Here is a 14,251-nt window from a genome sequence, read left to right as displayed (position 1 = left end):
CCTGCCCCTCCAGGGGGAGGGAATCCCAGAGATCCCGGACCCCGCCCCTCTAGGGGAAGGGAATCCCAGAGATCCCGGACCCCGCCCCTCCAGGGGAAGGGAATCCCAGAGATCCCGGACCCCACCCCGCCCCTCCAGGGGGAGGGAATCCCAGAGATCCCGGACCCTGCCCCTCCAGGGGACGGGAATCCCAGCGATCCCGGACCCTGCCCCTCCAGGGGACGGGAATCCCAGAGATCCCGGACCCCGCCCCTCCAGGGGGAGGGAATCCCAGAGATCCCGGACCCTGCCCCTCCAGGGGACGGGAATCCCAGAGATCCCGGACCCCGCCCCTCCAGGGGGAGGGAATCCCAGCGATCCCGGACCCCGCCCCTCCAGGGGACGGGAATCCCAGCGATCCCGGACCCTGCCCCTCCAGGGGACGGGAATCCCAGAGATCCCGGACCCTGCCCCTCCAGGGGACGGGAATCCCAGAGATCCCGGACCCTGCCCCTCCAGGGGGAGAGAATCCCAGAGATCCCGGACCCTGCCCCTCCAGGGGACGGGAATCCCAGAGATCCCGGACCCCGCCCCTCCAGGGGGAGGGAATCCCAGCGATCCCGGACCCTGCCCCTCCAGGGGATGGGAATCCCAGAGATCCCGGACCCCGCCCCTCCAGGGGATGGGAATCCCAGAGATCCCGGACCCCGCCCCTCCAGGGGAAGGGAATCCCAGAGATCCCGGACCGCACCCCGCCCCTCCAGGGGAAGGGAATCCCAGAGATCCCGGACCCCGCCCCTCCAGGGGACGGGAATCCCAGCGATCCCGCCCCTCCAGGGGGAGGGAATCCCAGAGATCCCGGACCCTGCCCCTCCAGGGGGAGGGAATCCCAGCGATCCCGGACCCCGCCCCTCCAGGGGACGGGAATCCCAGAGATCCCGGACCCCGCCCCTCCAGGGGGAGGGAATCCCAGCGATCCCGGACCCCGCCCCTCCAGGGGACGGGAATCCCAGCGATCCCGGACCCCGCCCCTCCAGGGGACGGGAATCCCAGAGATCCCGGACCCCGCCCCTCCAGGGGACGGGAATCCCAGAGATCCCGGACCCTGCCCCTCCAGGGGACGGGAATCCCAGAGATCCCGGACCCCGCCCCTCCAGGGGGAGGGAATCCCAGAGATCCTGGACCCTGCCCCTCCAGGGGGAGAGAATCCCAGAGATCCCGGACCCTGCCCCTCCAGGGGGAGGGAATCCCAGAGATCCTGGACCCTGCCCCTCCAGGGGGAGAGAATCCCAGAGATCCCGGACCCTGCCCCTCCAGGGGGAGGGAATCCCAGAGATCCCGGACCCTGCCCCTCCAGGGGGAGAGAATCCCAGAGATCCCGGACCCTGCCCCTCCAGGGGGAGGGAATCCCAGAGATCCTGGACCCTGCCCCTCCAGGGGGAGAGAATCCCAGAGATCCCGGACCCTGCCCCTCCAGGGGGAGGGAATCCCAGAGATCCTGGACCCTGCCCCTCCAGGGGGAGAGAATCCCAGAGCCTCCAACTCTTTCCCCACAATCTGAAGAAATTCCTACTCAAACTCAACCAGCCCCTCCCTCTACAGGCCAGACTCTCTTTAAACTGACAAGTCCTGAATACACTACTTCGGTCTCATTATCCCGAACCATGTCCCCAAATTGTGATTTTTATCTGTCCTGAGATTTGGGTCTGTGCAGGGAGATACTATCTGGTGCAGTCTGTCTCAGTTTCCTTCATCTTTAAAAAGAAACTAAAGCATAACATTGAATACCAAATACAACTAGAAAATGTATTGAAACTATATTTATATACACATACCATGTAGAACAACTAAGAGAGTTTGAGTAAATGTTCAAGCATTTTTGCTGAATATCTTCCCAATATTGATTTCTCCATCCCTATTCCCCACCTTCTCAGAAATTTAGAAACAAACAATTCCTGAAATTTAATAAGAATGACTGAACCCTATCTACAAGGCAAGGCCATTCAATGAACGCACACACGCTCACACATGGACCTAACTTCTCTGCAAGAGTGAGCAGACTCTGGGCTGGGAAGTTAATTCCATCTCCAGGGGGGTTTAACTATATGGTGACGGCAGTGCAGGGTTGGGCTGAAGCCAGTTCTATCTGCATGCTGGCCTGAAGTCACTGTGCAGCAATATCTTGATCAGAAGTTTGGCATTAAGCATACACTTCCAGTAGGTGTCACACTTCGTTCTGTAACAGGTTCCCCCAACACACTTTGTTAATAACACCTCGATTATAAAACAGCACACGCTCCAGCTCTGAGGATTATCACATCATCTGCTGCACACGTGTCTGCCCGCCGCTCGCCGACACGCGCCCACACCCACCCGCCGCTCGCCGACACGCGCCCACACCCACCCGCCGCTCGCCGACACGCGCCCACACCCACCCGCCGCTCGCCGACACGCGCCCACCCGCCGCTCGCCGACACGCGCCCACCCGCCGCTCGCCGACACGCGCCCACACCCACGCGCCCACCCGCCGACATGCGCCCACCCGCCAACACGCGCACCCGCCGCTCGCCGACACGCGCCCACACCCACGCGCCCACCCGCCGACATGCGCCCACCCGCCAACACGCGCACACGCCCACCCGCCGCTCGCCGACACGCGCCCACACCCACGCGCCCACCCGCCGACATGCGCCCACCCGCCAACACGCGCACACGCCCACCCGCCATCACGCGCCCACCCGCCGCTTGCAGATTAGTGTTTTCTGGGTAGACATATTGCACGTCCGCGAAAGGGAGATTACCAAAAGAAAGAAATCTCACCTCTTTCTCCAGATATGAAAAGACTGCTTCAGTTTCATTTAGCAGAGTCACACTGCATTTACCTCTGTATGGAGAGGAAATAAAAAGGGAAGAGCTTGTTATATTTAAACGCAAAGGGACATAAAACAGGCAGCCTGGGGCCTTAGGCTGGTTTAAAAACCTCTGGTGTAATACGCTACACGCAAACATTTCAATTCTGAAACCCCTCGGAGGTGCCCATCAGCGGAACTATCATCGTGTGGCCTACGCAGGGGGAGGACGCGCTTGTGTGAGCGTTTGTCCATGCGTGATTCCACTTCCCACTGTTGTCTGTTTGAATGCAGGAAATCTTGCTGCTCTGATATGATACAGCCCCTATCAGAAGCGTAGTAAGTAAAGCTGAACTTAGATGGGGAGGATTCACACCTGGGGAATGGTTGATGCAAAGTAAATCTGAGTGGTGCAGACGCAAGTTGTTCAATGCACACACCAATATACTTCAGCGAGTAAAAACCCTGCAATCCAATGTAATAAAGGCACAGCCTGACTTATTTAGTCACTGTAAAACCTGGTTTACAGTGCACCTGGTTACACAACACACACGACTAAAAGCCCACAGCTGAAACTTTCACCTGGGCATCAGCAAAGTCTTGCCTCTCAACGAATGCCTATGGGGTGGGAGAGAATAGATTATAGTTTGTATAAACTAATACATCAGAGAAAATCAACACTCGTCTTGAAGCGGACTCGTCCGAGGCTGGTTTGTGTTATCTACAAACTTGTGAACATTAATATCCTCATCCAGATCATTGATGAACATGAACACCAATGGTTTGAACAAGGAGTCCTGCAGGATGTGGCCTGGGTGTCACAGTCGATAAATCATTAAAGGTGCACAAGCAGTATGACAAGATTATTCAAACAGCAGATAAGGGTTTAGGCTGTATTGCTAGGACATAACAATATAAAGGCAGGAATACTATACTTAAGGCTGAACAAGGTTTTGGTGCTCCCACACTTGGGAATATTCTGTCCTGTTTTGGTCCCCACACATGGTGCATGATCAGTGAGGCTCTGGGAAAGGTATGGAGGATGGCAACAAAATGACACCCAGCCTTATAGATCTTAGTCATCAGGACAGGATCGAGCAGTTGGGGATATTTTCTTTTAAAGAAATGCAGATTTAAATTGGGCATGATTGAAGTTTGTTAAATGATGAAGTGCTTAGATTCGATCCAGTGTGATCGGCTATTATCCCATTGAGCAATTGAGTTCACAGTGTCCAAGAACCATAGAAAAGATACAACACAGAAGGGGGCCATTCGGCCCATCGTGTCCGCACTGGCTCGAAGAACAACCAGGTGCCCATTCTAATCCCACCTTCCAGCACCTGGTCCGTAGCCCTGCAGCTTACAGCACTTTAGGTGCAGGTCCAGGTACTTTTTAAAAGAGTTGAGGGTCCCTGCCTCTACCACCAATTCAGGCAGCGAATTCCATACACCCACCACCCTCTGGGTAAAAAAGCTTTTCCTCATGTCCCCTCTAATCCTTCCGCCAATCAGCTTTAATCTATGTCCTCTAGTTCTTGAACTCTCCGCTAGGGGAAACAGGTACTTCCTGCAAACTCTATCTGGGCCCCTCATAATTTTATACACCTCAATCAAGTCTCCCCTCAGCGTCCTCGGCTCCAAGGAAAACAACCGCTTCCTGTCCTGTTGTGGCCAACATTTATCCCTCAACCAAAAACAGATTAAGTGCTGATTTATCTCACTGCTGTGTGCAAATTGGTTGCCGTGTTTGCCTCCAAATCAGTAACTACATTTCAAAAGTAATTCATTGGCCATGAAGCGCAGTGGAATATCCTGAGGCTGTAAAAGGTGCTATATAAATGCAAGTTAATATTGGAAAATGTGAGGTTATGCACTTTGGCAGGAAAAATCAGAGAGCAAGTTATTTTCTTAATGGCGAGAGACTGGAAAGTACTGCAGTACAAAGGGATCTGGGGGTCCGAGTGCAAGAAAATCAAAAAGTTGGTATGCAGGTGCAGCAGGTGATCAAGAAAGCCAACGGAATGTTGGCTTTTATTGCTAGGGGGATAGAATATAAAAACAAGGAGGTATTGCTGCAGTTATATAAGGTATTGGTGAGACCGCACCTGGAATACTGCATACAGTTTTGGTCTCCATACTTAAGAAAAGACATACTTGCTCTCGAGGCAGTACAAAGAAGGTTCACTCGGTTAATCCCGGGGATGAGGGGGCGGACATATGAGGAGAGGTTGAGTAGATTGGGACTCTACTCATTGGAGTTCAGAAGAATGAGAGGCGATCTTATTGAAACATATAAGATTGTGAAGGGTCTTGATCGGGTGGATGCAGTAAGGATGTTCCCAAAGATGGGTGAAACTAGAACTAGGGGGCATAATCTTAGAATAAGGGGCTGCTCTTTCAAAACTGAGATGAGGAGAAACTTCTTCACTCAGAGGGTGGTCGGTCTGTGGAATTTGCTGCCCCAGGAAGCTGTGGAAGCTACATCATTAGATAAATTTAAAACAGAAATAGACAGTTTCCTAGAAGTAAAGGGAATTAGGGGTTATGGGGAGCGGGCAGGAAATTGGACATGAAGCTGAGTTCGGATCGGTCAATGCCCTGTGGGTGGCGGAGAGGGCCCAGGGGCTATGTGGCCGGGTCCTGCTCCGACTTCTTGTGTTCTTTAGATTTGTGGTTGGGATCAGATCAGCCATGATCTTATTGAATGGCGGAGCAGGCTCGAGGGGCCGATTGGCCTACTCCTGCTCCAATTTCTTATGTTCTTATGTTCTTAAGTTCTTTCTTTTATTACTTGAGATTAGTTGGATAGGGATGGTAGTACTAGGGGGCTATGCTATTAAATCCCTACGGCAAAGCGTTAGTTTAGATGTGAGGAGGTATTTCTTTCGCCCTCTGGAACACTACAGTAGGGTTAGGGTCAGAGCATATGGTGTGTATGGATTCCCTATAGTCCTTCAAAGGAGAAGAGAATATTTACAGCTATGGAGGGCAAGTTGTGGGTTACATGGGGTTAGAAGGGTTCATGAGTTATCGCCACCTCCTAGAGCTTTGCTTGACTGCTTTCAGAGATTAGGTAGCCATTGCCCTGTGTTTTTTATTGCCTCTCCCAATAGATTGCATGACTGGAATGGGGGGGAGGGGGGAGGAGGAGGGATTGGAAGGGAGGGGTCAGTGGTGTAAGTAGCTGCACCATATTTGAATGGGATGGGCTTGTTGGTCTTTTCCCGTCGATTTTTTAATGTTTGTAGATTAGATGTGTAGTAATCAGAAAGGAACATGCTGGACTTCACTTGTGAGCAATTTGTAGGGCAGGTGTGGCTTCTCACGCAAGGCTCAGGGCAAATCCACGAAAAGCCTTTGAATGATTGAAGCAGCTAAACGTTTGGGAGTACATGGCCCACTCCTGGAGGGTATCCAGGGTGTGCACTCCAGCCAATTCACTGACCCCCATCTCTCTCAAAAGAGGAGTGAGGCAATGTCGTCCCCTGTTACCCATCCCATTTGGAGTCTTCATCAATGAAGTTACTACAAATTTCACAGGTAGCTATTCTCGTGTTCAACACCACCAGTCACTCCTGTAAGTGGATCTCGAGTCCCCTACAATACGAAGAGCACTTTTATTGCCCAATTTCTAGTTAAACAATAGTATTGCCCAGAGACTGTAACCATAGACCGCAATGGTATGAACTGGATATTACAATCTAGAATATACTGCCATGTATCCTTCTCAGAAGGCAGATGGGAAAACATTCAGAGGAGACCAAGTATAAACCGATAAACTGGATGTTTCACGTAGAATTCAGCCCTGCAATGAGAACCAATTGGTTCCCTACCATTCCTTGTACCAGAAAATGACAAACCACATAACTCCACCTCTGTTATAGGCTAAACCGACTTACATGTTAGGGGTCACTGAATTAACTATTGGTTCCAAGCAGCATGGGTTTCCGATTGACCCACACTCACCCTTGAAGAAAGATCTCTGCGTATCTGACTGTTCCAGGCCGGCAGGCAGAGACAGGCCGAGAGAGAAAAAAAGAATATGACCCCTTTATCAACTCTGTGACTAGGATTGGTTCACTGAGCTGCCAAAGTCTCTTTCTCCACCACCGCCGTGGAAGTTCAGGTGCTAAGTCTCTTGTCAGGGCTCACTGAACAAAACTCATTCTGGATTCAGGGCCCAAACCGCTATGGAAGGTACTCAACACCTCGTCGTCTCAATCCATGCAAAAGGCTGTCACCACAAACTGCCGGCTAATTTGTTGGACTATAACCTGGTGTTGTAAGATTCCTTACACTTTACTTTGGTATAGCTCAGTGACATTCCAGGGATTTCAGGCTTTTTAATGTCAAAAAAAATTATAACCCTGGCAGTTAACCCTTTATATCAATATCATAAGTTAAAACTACTCCCTTCGAGGCTGTAGAGGTCAAAGTCCCAAAATTTTGCATACGGGTTAGATGGCTTCATAAGGGGCAGCTGGAGACTGTCCTTTGGGCATTTCCAAAAGAATTGATGCCGTGCTGTTGACGACCTAGTGCATGGTACTCATCATCCTGGACAATTGGTTAACCAGTGGGATACACTGGTGTGGTAGTCTGGCTTTTCATGATTCAGGAGAGGATATCAAAATAATAAAGGTTTTTATTTATGTAGCGCTCAAGTCTCAAGTGTCCCAAAGTGCTTTGCATACAATGAATTGATTTGAAATGCAGTGACCTATGAGGTAAGTGAGGCAGCCATTTGCCACACAGCAAGATCCCACGTACAATAGAGAGAGGAAACGTAAGAAATGAAAGCAGTAGGCCATACAGCCCCTCAAGCCTGCTCCACCATTCAATCTGATCATGGCTGATCTTTGACCTTAACTCCACTTTCCCGCCCGATCCCCATATCCCTTGATTCCCTTAGTATCCAAAAATCTATCAATCTCAGTCTTGAACATACTCAACGACTGAGCATCCACAGCCCTCTGGGGTAGAGAATTCCAAAGATTCACAACCCTGAGTGAAGAAATTTCTCATCTCGGTCCTAAATGGCTGACCCCTTATCCTGAGACTATGCCCTCTAGTTCTAGACTCTCCAGCCGGAGGAAACAGCCTCTCAGCCTCTACCCTGTCAAGCGCTCTCAGAATCTTACATGTTTCAATGAGATCACCTCTCATTCTTCTAAACTCCAGAGAATATATGCCCATTCTACTCAATCTCTCATAGGACAACCCTCTCATCCCAGGAATCAATCTGGTGAACCTTCGTTGCACCGCCTCTAAGGCAAGTGTATCCTTCCTTAGGTAAGGAGACCAAAACTGTACAGAGTTTTGGAAAGGCTAAGTTAATTTGTTTCTTGGTGGTGTGGGTTGAAGTAGGAATGTTGGCCAGGACACCAGGAGAATTCCCTATTCTTCACATAGTGACATGGGATCTTTAACATTTACTTGAACCAGTAGATCAGGCAGACGGGGCCTTGGTTTAACGTCTCATTCAAAAGATCGAAGTCCCGCTGGAGTGGGACTATGAACCCACAACCTTCTGACTCAGGCGGGAATGTTACCCACCGAGCCACGACTGACACAGAAGGGCCCCTCGATATGAATCAACAATTGAGATACAAACCCTTGTATCTTCCAACCGATACCTTTAAATCAGAAGGTTTAAACCCCACTCCAGGACAGGGCACATAATGCAAGTTGACATTCCAATGCAGTACTGAGGGAGTGCTGCACTGTCGGAGGTGCCGTCTTAGGCACGAGACGTTAAGTCGAGGTCCCGTCTGTCCTCTCAGGTCTCAGGTGGACGTAAAAGATCCCATGGCACTATTTCGAAGAAGAGCAGGGGAGTTCTCCCTGGTGCCCTGGCCAATATTTATCCCACAATCAACATCACTAAAACACAGGTCTCATCGCTGTTTGTGGGATCTTGCTGTGCAAAAATTGGCTGCCGCATTTCTTACATTACAACAGTGACTACACTTCAAAAGTACTTCATTGGCTGTAAAGCTCTTTGGGACGTCCTGAGGTCGTGAAAGGCACTATATAAATGCAAGTCCTTTTTTCTTTCAATTTCCTACCTTGAGTTTGGACACAGCTCTTTGTGACGGTACTGTGAAGAGTTGAAGGGCACTTGGCGGCCATTGATGAAAGGTGAGAAAGACCCAAGTCCCAATACAGATCTAGCTTGCGGCCTGTAAGACGTGTTCTTCATGGTTCAGGCCATGCAAAAGAAGGGCTTCCTCCAGTCCATGCACAAGATCCAGGATCAAGCTGTGAGGTGAATTTGTGGTACAAAGGGGAAACAGTTGTTGGGAGGAGGGGTTCTGGCCTCCATCAACCTGTGACCCTGCACTCTGGAGGGGGGGGGGGGGGTGGTGGGCACATCTCTCTGCCAAAGCCCGTCACAAGACCAGGCTTAATTGGTTAAAGAGTAAATCTTGGCATTGGACTTGACATCTAATACACCAAAATGGCTGGTACATTGCAATCGGTTACACAGAGGTCCTCCTACAACTCTGAAAGCTGTCCATCCCACAGCTACTCAGGAAACAGGTTTGTGACAACAGCTGCTGGAAGTGGTACGAGACAATGCTCCTATCTCCACGGTTCAGTGTATTTTGCTGCCGAGAAGCAAGAGGTTGCTGCTGAAACTCTGTACCTCCAACTGGGGAGCAACGATGCAATGGGGCTCGATATACGTCCATGTTGTGGGCGATAGGAATGGACACACACACATCTTATGCAACTCACTAGGTCACTCCAGAAATTCCTGCTATCTGCTGAATCTCCAGCAAGGGCTCAAACTTGCACTTGTCAGCTGTCCCATGACCAGCTAGTGACTCACTCCTGTGGAGTGGGGCAGGTCAAGGGAATGGGGCCTCCCTATGTTGAAAAACCCAAGTGGCATTTATTTTACAGGTGTAGCAGCCTCATGACTGACTATTTCAGCTCAATAGACTGTTCACTACAGGTCCGAACAGCTTGAAGTCGAAGTACACCGCTGATCTTAATGCACATCCTGTCCTCACTAAAGCACGGTTGCCAACATTGCATTGAAGCCAGGTAGGGGTAGGCGATGTGTTGTTGACAGAGCAGAGAATTTACACACACGAGTTTTGCACGAGTCACTGTGATATACATTAGCTTGACTTCACTGCCCTTCCTGGAGGCTGAAAAAGTCACACTGGAGAGCAAAACAGGTGGCCTTGCTTCTCCCGTCTGCTTCCCATTGTGAGTAGGCTCTGTGTCCAGCTCGTGCTGTAGTGCAATCTCTGCTGTACAGCATACTGCAGAATTTTGGGACATAATTAAGTCAAGATAACTGAAGGCCTGTGGAACGTTGAGCAGGATGGCGATAAACTTCAGATGTCACTGACCCAAGGCGGTGCAGCAATACAGATTCTCCCTTCCCAAACAAGGCGGCAAACCACCTTAATAATTGAGTTAGCTATAGATCGCAAACTGGAATTCCTGCTGCTACTGGTAATATCTTTAAATTCTGCTTCCTATGGGCACTGTAGGGCAACGGTTAAAACCCATGAACACTGATTTTAAAACCTGTTGGACATTTGCAGAAAAGGGTTAACTCGCCCCTTGACATTCCATTTTTGAGCATGTAAATTTAACTTGTTCCTTTGGGCGTTTGAATCTCAGTTTAAACTGCAACTGTGCAGAAAAATTTAACAAGCTTCAGTTCTCAATAACAACTGATCAGAACGAAAGGCAGAAGCTTCAAGAGGGTCTCTGGTTCTCAAAATAAATTCGGTTCTCACAACAATATAAAGATTCTCATAACAATTCAGTTCTCATGGCAATTAAATTGGAAAAACATTGCTGAGATAACAAGAAATCCTTGGGAAGGATAACGGCACCTGGATTCACACGGATAAGAAGATCTGAGATAAACAAGACCTTGAAAAATCATATAAAGATAGGACATTGTGGCAGCTTCAACAGTCGATAATCGGAGGAGCTTGGAGAAGCTTCAACAGTGAACCAGTGGAGAGTCAACAATCGGAGGAGCTTGGAGAAGCTTCAACAGTGAACCAGTGGAGAGTCAACAATCGGAGGAGCTTGGAGAAGCTTCAACAGTGAACCAGTGGAGAGTCAACAATCGGAGGAGCTTGGAGAAGCTTCGCCTACTGCAGTCAGAAGAGCTGGAGCGTCAAGAAAAAGAAAATTCAACAAGAAGAAACTTCAAGAGCTACAGAGAGGCGATCACTCTTCCCCCTTGATGTTGGAATACTTGGTCTACAGTTGTATGTATTGCTTGCTTTGCTGCATGTTTGCAGTGACTTTTTAAATCATTAAATAATCACTTTTGATTAACGAAATTACTGCCTAAGGGCGACCTTCTTTGACTGCTACTGTTCAGGTCCACGAACCACTGGGACATTAGTTATTTCCCTACAGCACCGCACCTTAGAAAGGAAGGAGTGCAGCGCAGATTCACCAGAATGTTACAAGGGCTCCAAGGGTTAAATTATGAGAGATTACATAAACTAGGCTTGTATTCCCTGTAATATAGAAGGGGTGATTTGATTGAGGTTTTTAGGATTTTGAAAGGAATTGATAGTGCAGGTAGAAACTTTTTCTGCTGATGGGGGAGTCTAGGGGAAAGGGACATAACCTTAAAATAAGTGCCGAGCTATTCAGGAGAGAATTTAGGAAACTCTTCTTCACGCAAAGGGTGGTAGAAGTGTGAAACTCTCTCCCACAAAAAGCAGTAGATGCTAGCTCATATTAAATTTGAGATCGATAGATTTTTGTTAGCCAAGGGTATTAAGAGATATGGAGCCAAAGCGGGTAAATTGAGTTAGGATACAGAACAGTTGTTGGAGGCCAATCATCTCAGCCCCAGGACATTGCTGCAGGAGTTCCTCAGGGCAGTGTCCTAGGCCCAACCATCTTCAGCTGCTTCATCAATGACCTTCCCTCCATCATAAGATCAGAAATGGGGATGTTCGCTGATGATTGCACAGTGTTCAGTTCCATCCGCAACCTCTCAAATAATGAAGCAGTCCATGCCCGCATGCAGCAAGACCTGGACAACATCCAGGCTTGGGCTGATAAGTGGCAAGTAACATTCGCGCCAGACAAGTGCCAGGCAATGACCATCTCCAACAAGAGAGAGTCTAACCACCTCCCCTTGACATTCAACTGCATTACCATCGCCGAATCCCCCACCATCAACGTCCTGGGGGTCACCATTGACCAGAAACTTAACTAGACCAGTCACATAAATACTGTGGCTACAAGAACAGGTCAGAGGCTGGGTATTCTGTGGCGAGTGACTCACCTCCTCACTCCCCAAAGCCTTTCCACCATCTACAAGGCACAAGTCAAATGTGTGATGGACTACTGTCCACTTGCCTGGATGAGTGCAACTCCAACAACACTCAAGAAGCTCGACACCATCTAGGTCAAAGCAGCCCGCTTGATTGGCGCCCCATCTAGCACCCTAAACATTCACTCCCTTCACCACCGGCGCACTGTGGCTGCAGTGTATACTATCCACAGGATGCACTGCAGCAACTCGCCAAGGCTTCTTCGACAGCAACTCCCAAACCCACGACCTCTACCAGCTAGAAGGACAAGGGCAGCAGGTACATGGGAACACCACCACCTGCACGTTCCCCTCCAAGTCACACACCATCCCCACTTGGAAATATACCGCAGTTCCTTCATCGTCGCTGGGTCAAAATCCTGGCACTCCCTTCCTAACAGCACTGTGGGAGAACCTTCACCACACGGACTGCAGCGGTTCAAGGCAGCGGCTCACCACCACCTTCTCAAGGGCAATTAGGGATGGGCAATAAATGCTGGCCTCGCCAGCAATGCCCACATCTCATGAACGAATAAAAAAAAAAGCCAAGATCTCACTGAATGGAGGAACAGACTCGAGGGGCTGAAGGGGCACCAGCTGTACGTGAACATATTGTGGGTGGGGGTTGCGTGCAGTTCATACAAACATCTGCTTACCGTATGTGCGTTGCTGGTAAGGACTCAAGCTGCCTCGATAGGAACAGCTCTCGATGCTTGAGCTGGTGCTGCTGTTTTTCTGTCAGCTGCTGTGCGCTGTCTGTTTCGGTTTCTATTTCCTCCTCCAGATCTTCTGCATTTAAAAACAAAATAAAAAGTTACACCAGCTGCTACTGCACAACACAGTGAGCAAGGCTCCCCGCTGAAATCCCACAGGCAGCTCTTCACACTCTCAAGACTTTGTCTTGCTCTGCCTGTGCCTGAGGGAGCAGGTGGATGCCGGAGGAAAATACTTCAGGACTCTTCAGCCCCATTACTAGCTTGGTAACCAAGAGTAAGACCTCAACATTTCAAGACCTGCATCGCGTTTGCAGCTTTCCAGAGACATTGATGCCTTCCATCACTGGACAGCTAGTTTTTTGGAAATCGTGAACACAGCAAATCCAGACCTGCCCAAGGAATAGACAAAACCAGAAATCTACTTCTCCAAATCCTCCAGGGAAAATTATATTTTAAAATCTGCGACCTTGTTCCAACAATTGGCTTCACTGGGAAAATGCTCCTGCAGTTCTCTGATGGTTAATTGGGACAAGATGTGCGCTACACTTTCAATGGAAAGGGTAGGATTAAAATAAAAGTTTTTAATGCAAGGCTAGTTCATTTTATGAGTAGGTAACAGATCACAAACGAAGCACAAGTGTCACAAAACTTGTGGAAAGAGATGGGACTAGAGACTTATGTCGATGCTGAGGGGAGAAAAACAAAATGATTCACACCTAGCCCAGGTATAAGTTACAGTGTGCTTACAACAGGGACACAGATAGCTCTGAAGAAGAAATTAGTGAGATCCTCCCTACCAGTCAAACAGCAGCCTGAAATTTCCTGCCTAGTTGCAGATACTGTAACTCTATTTCCAACTTCCTGCTCCCGATAGATGCCCGCCATTGGCGGAGACCCCTGAATTGGTCAGTGAAGTAAAAAAGCACTCGACTAAAATTAGCTTAGGATGTGGATGATGCAGTGGGTTAAACGCTGGCCGTTCACCTCCTCTACCGGGGTTCAAATCCAGCCCAGGGCAATGGAATGAAAGCTTCTACACTCCGATGGCTGCAAGGGTCCTACAGTAAATGAGTTTGGGTCGTCACAAATTAATTTTGTGTCGGCATAGGCCCACAGCACAAAGCTTCCCTTACTCTGTCTCTAAATTGGAAATCTCATTCACAGAAATCACAGGACGGTTAATGAGGAAAATGGAGCAAAACAGTGGGGGGCTGTCTTTTGATGTTCAAGCTAAAGCAGATTGTTGTGCAAAGTAAAGGGAACTTTAAGCTGCATCTAACCGCAGTGATACCTGACCTGTGAGTGCTTGATGCTGACAATGGATGCTTGAGGTGAAAAATATTCTATTTCCCAGTATTAACATTTTCGATAAACATAAAATCCGCTCCCCA

The 14,251-nt window shown here is 49.2% G+C and overlaps 1 protein-coding gene across 1 annotated transcript in view; it reads right to left on the bottom strand.

Annotated features, from left to right (window-relative positions):
- The window catches only part of LOC137305881 (metastasis-associated protein MTA1-like), a 90,549-nt gene that overhangs the window by 45,999 nt on the left and 30,299 nt on the right, over positions 1-14,251 (bottom strand). Inside the window, exons 5-6 of the mRNA XM_067974814.1 lie at positions 12,801-12,933; positions 2,800-2,863 (exon numbers count right to left, since the gene is read on the bottom strand). Of these exons, the coding sequence (XP_067830915.1) occupies positions 2,800-2,863; positions 12,801-12,933 (197 nt within the window). The remainder of the gene's footprint in view (positions 1-2,799; positions 2,864-12,800; positions 12,934-14,251) is intronic.

The sequence above is a fragment of the Heptranchias perlo genome, chromosome 41 (genome assembly GCF_035084215.1).
Source record: "Heptranchias perlo isolate sHepPer1 chromosome 41, sHepPer1.hap1, whole genome shotgun sequence".
Taxonomy (NCBI): domain Eukaryota; kingdom Metazoa; phylum Chordata; class Chondrichthyes; order Hexanchiformes; family Hexanchidae; genus Heptranchias; species Heptranchias perlo.
This window is presented reverse-complemented; position numbering and strand designations above follow the sequence as displayed.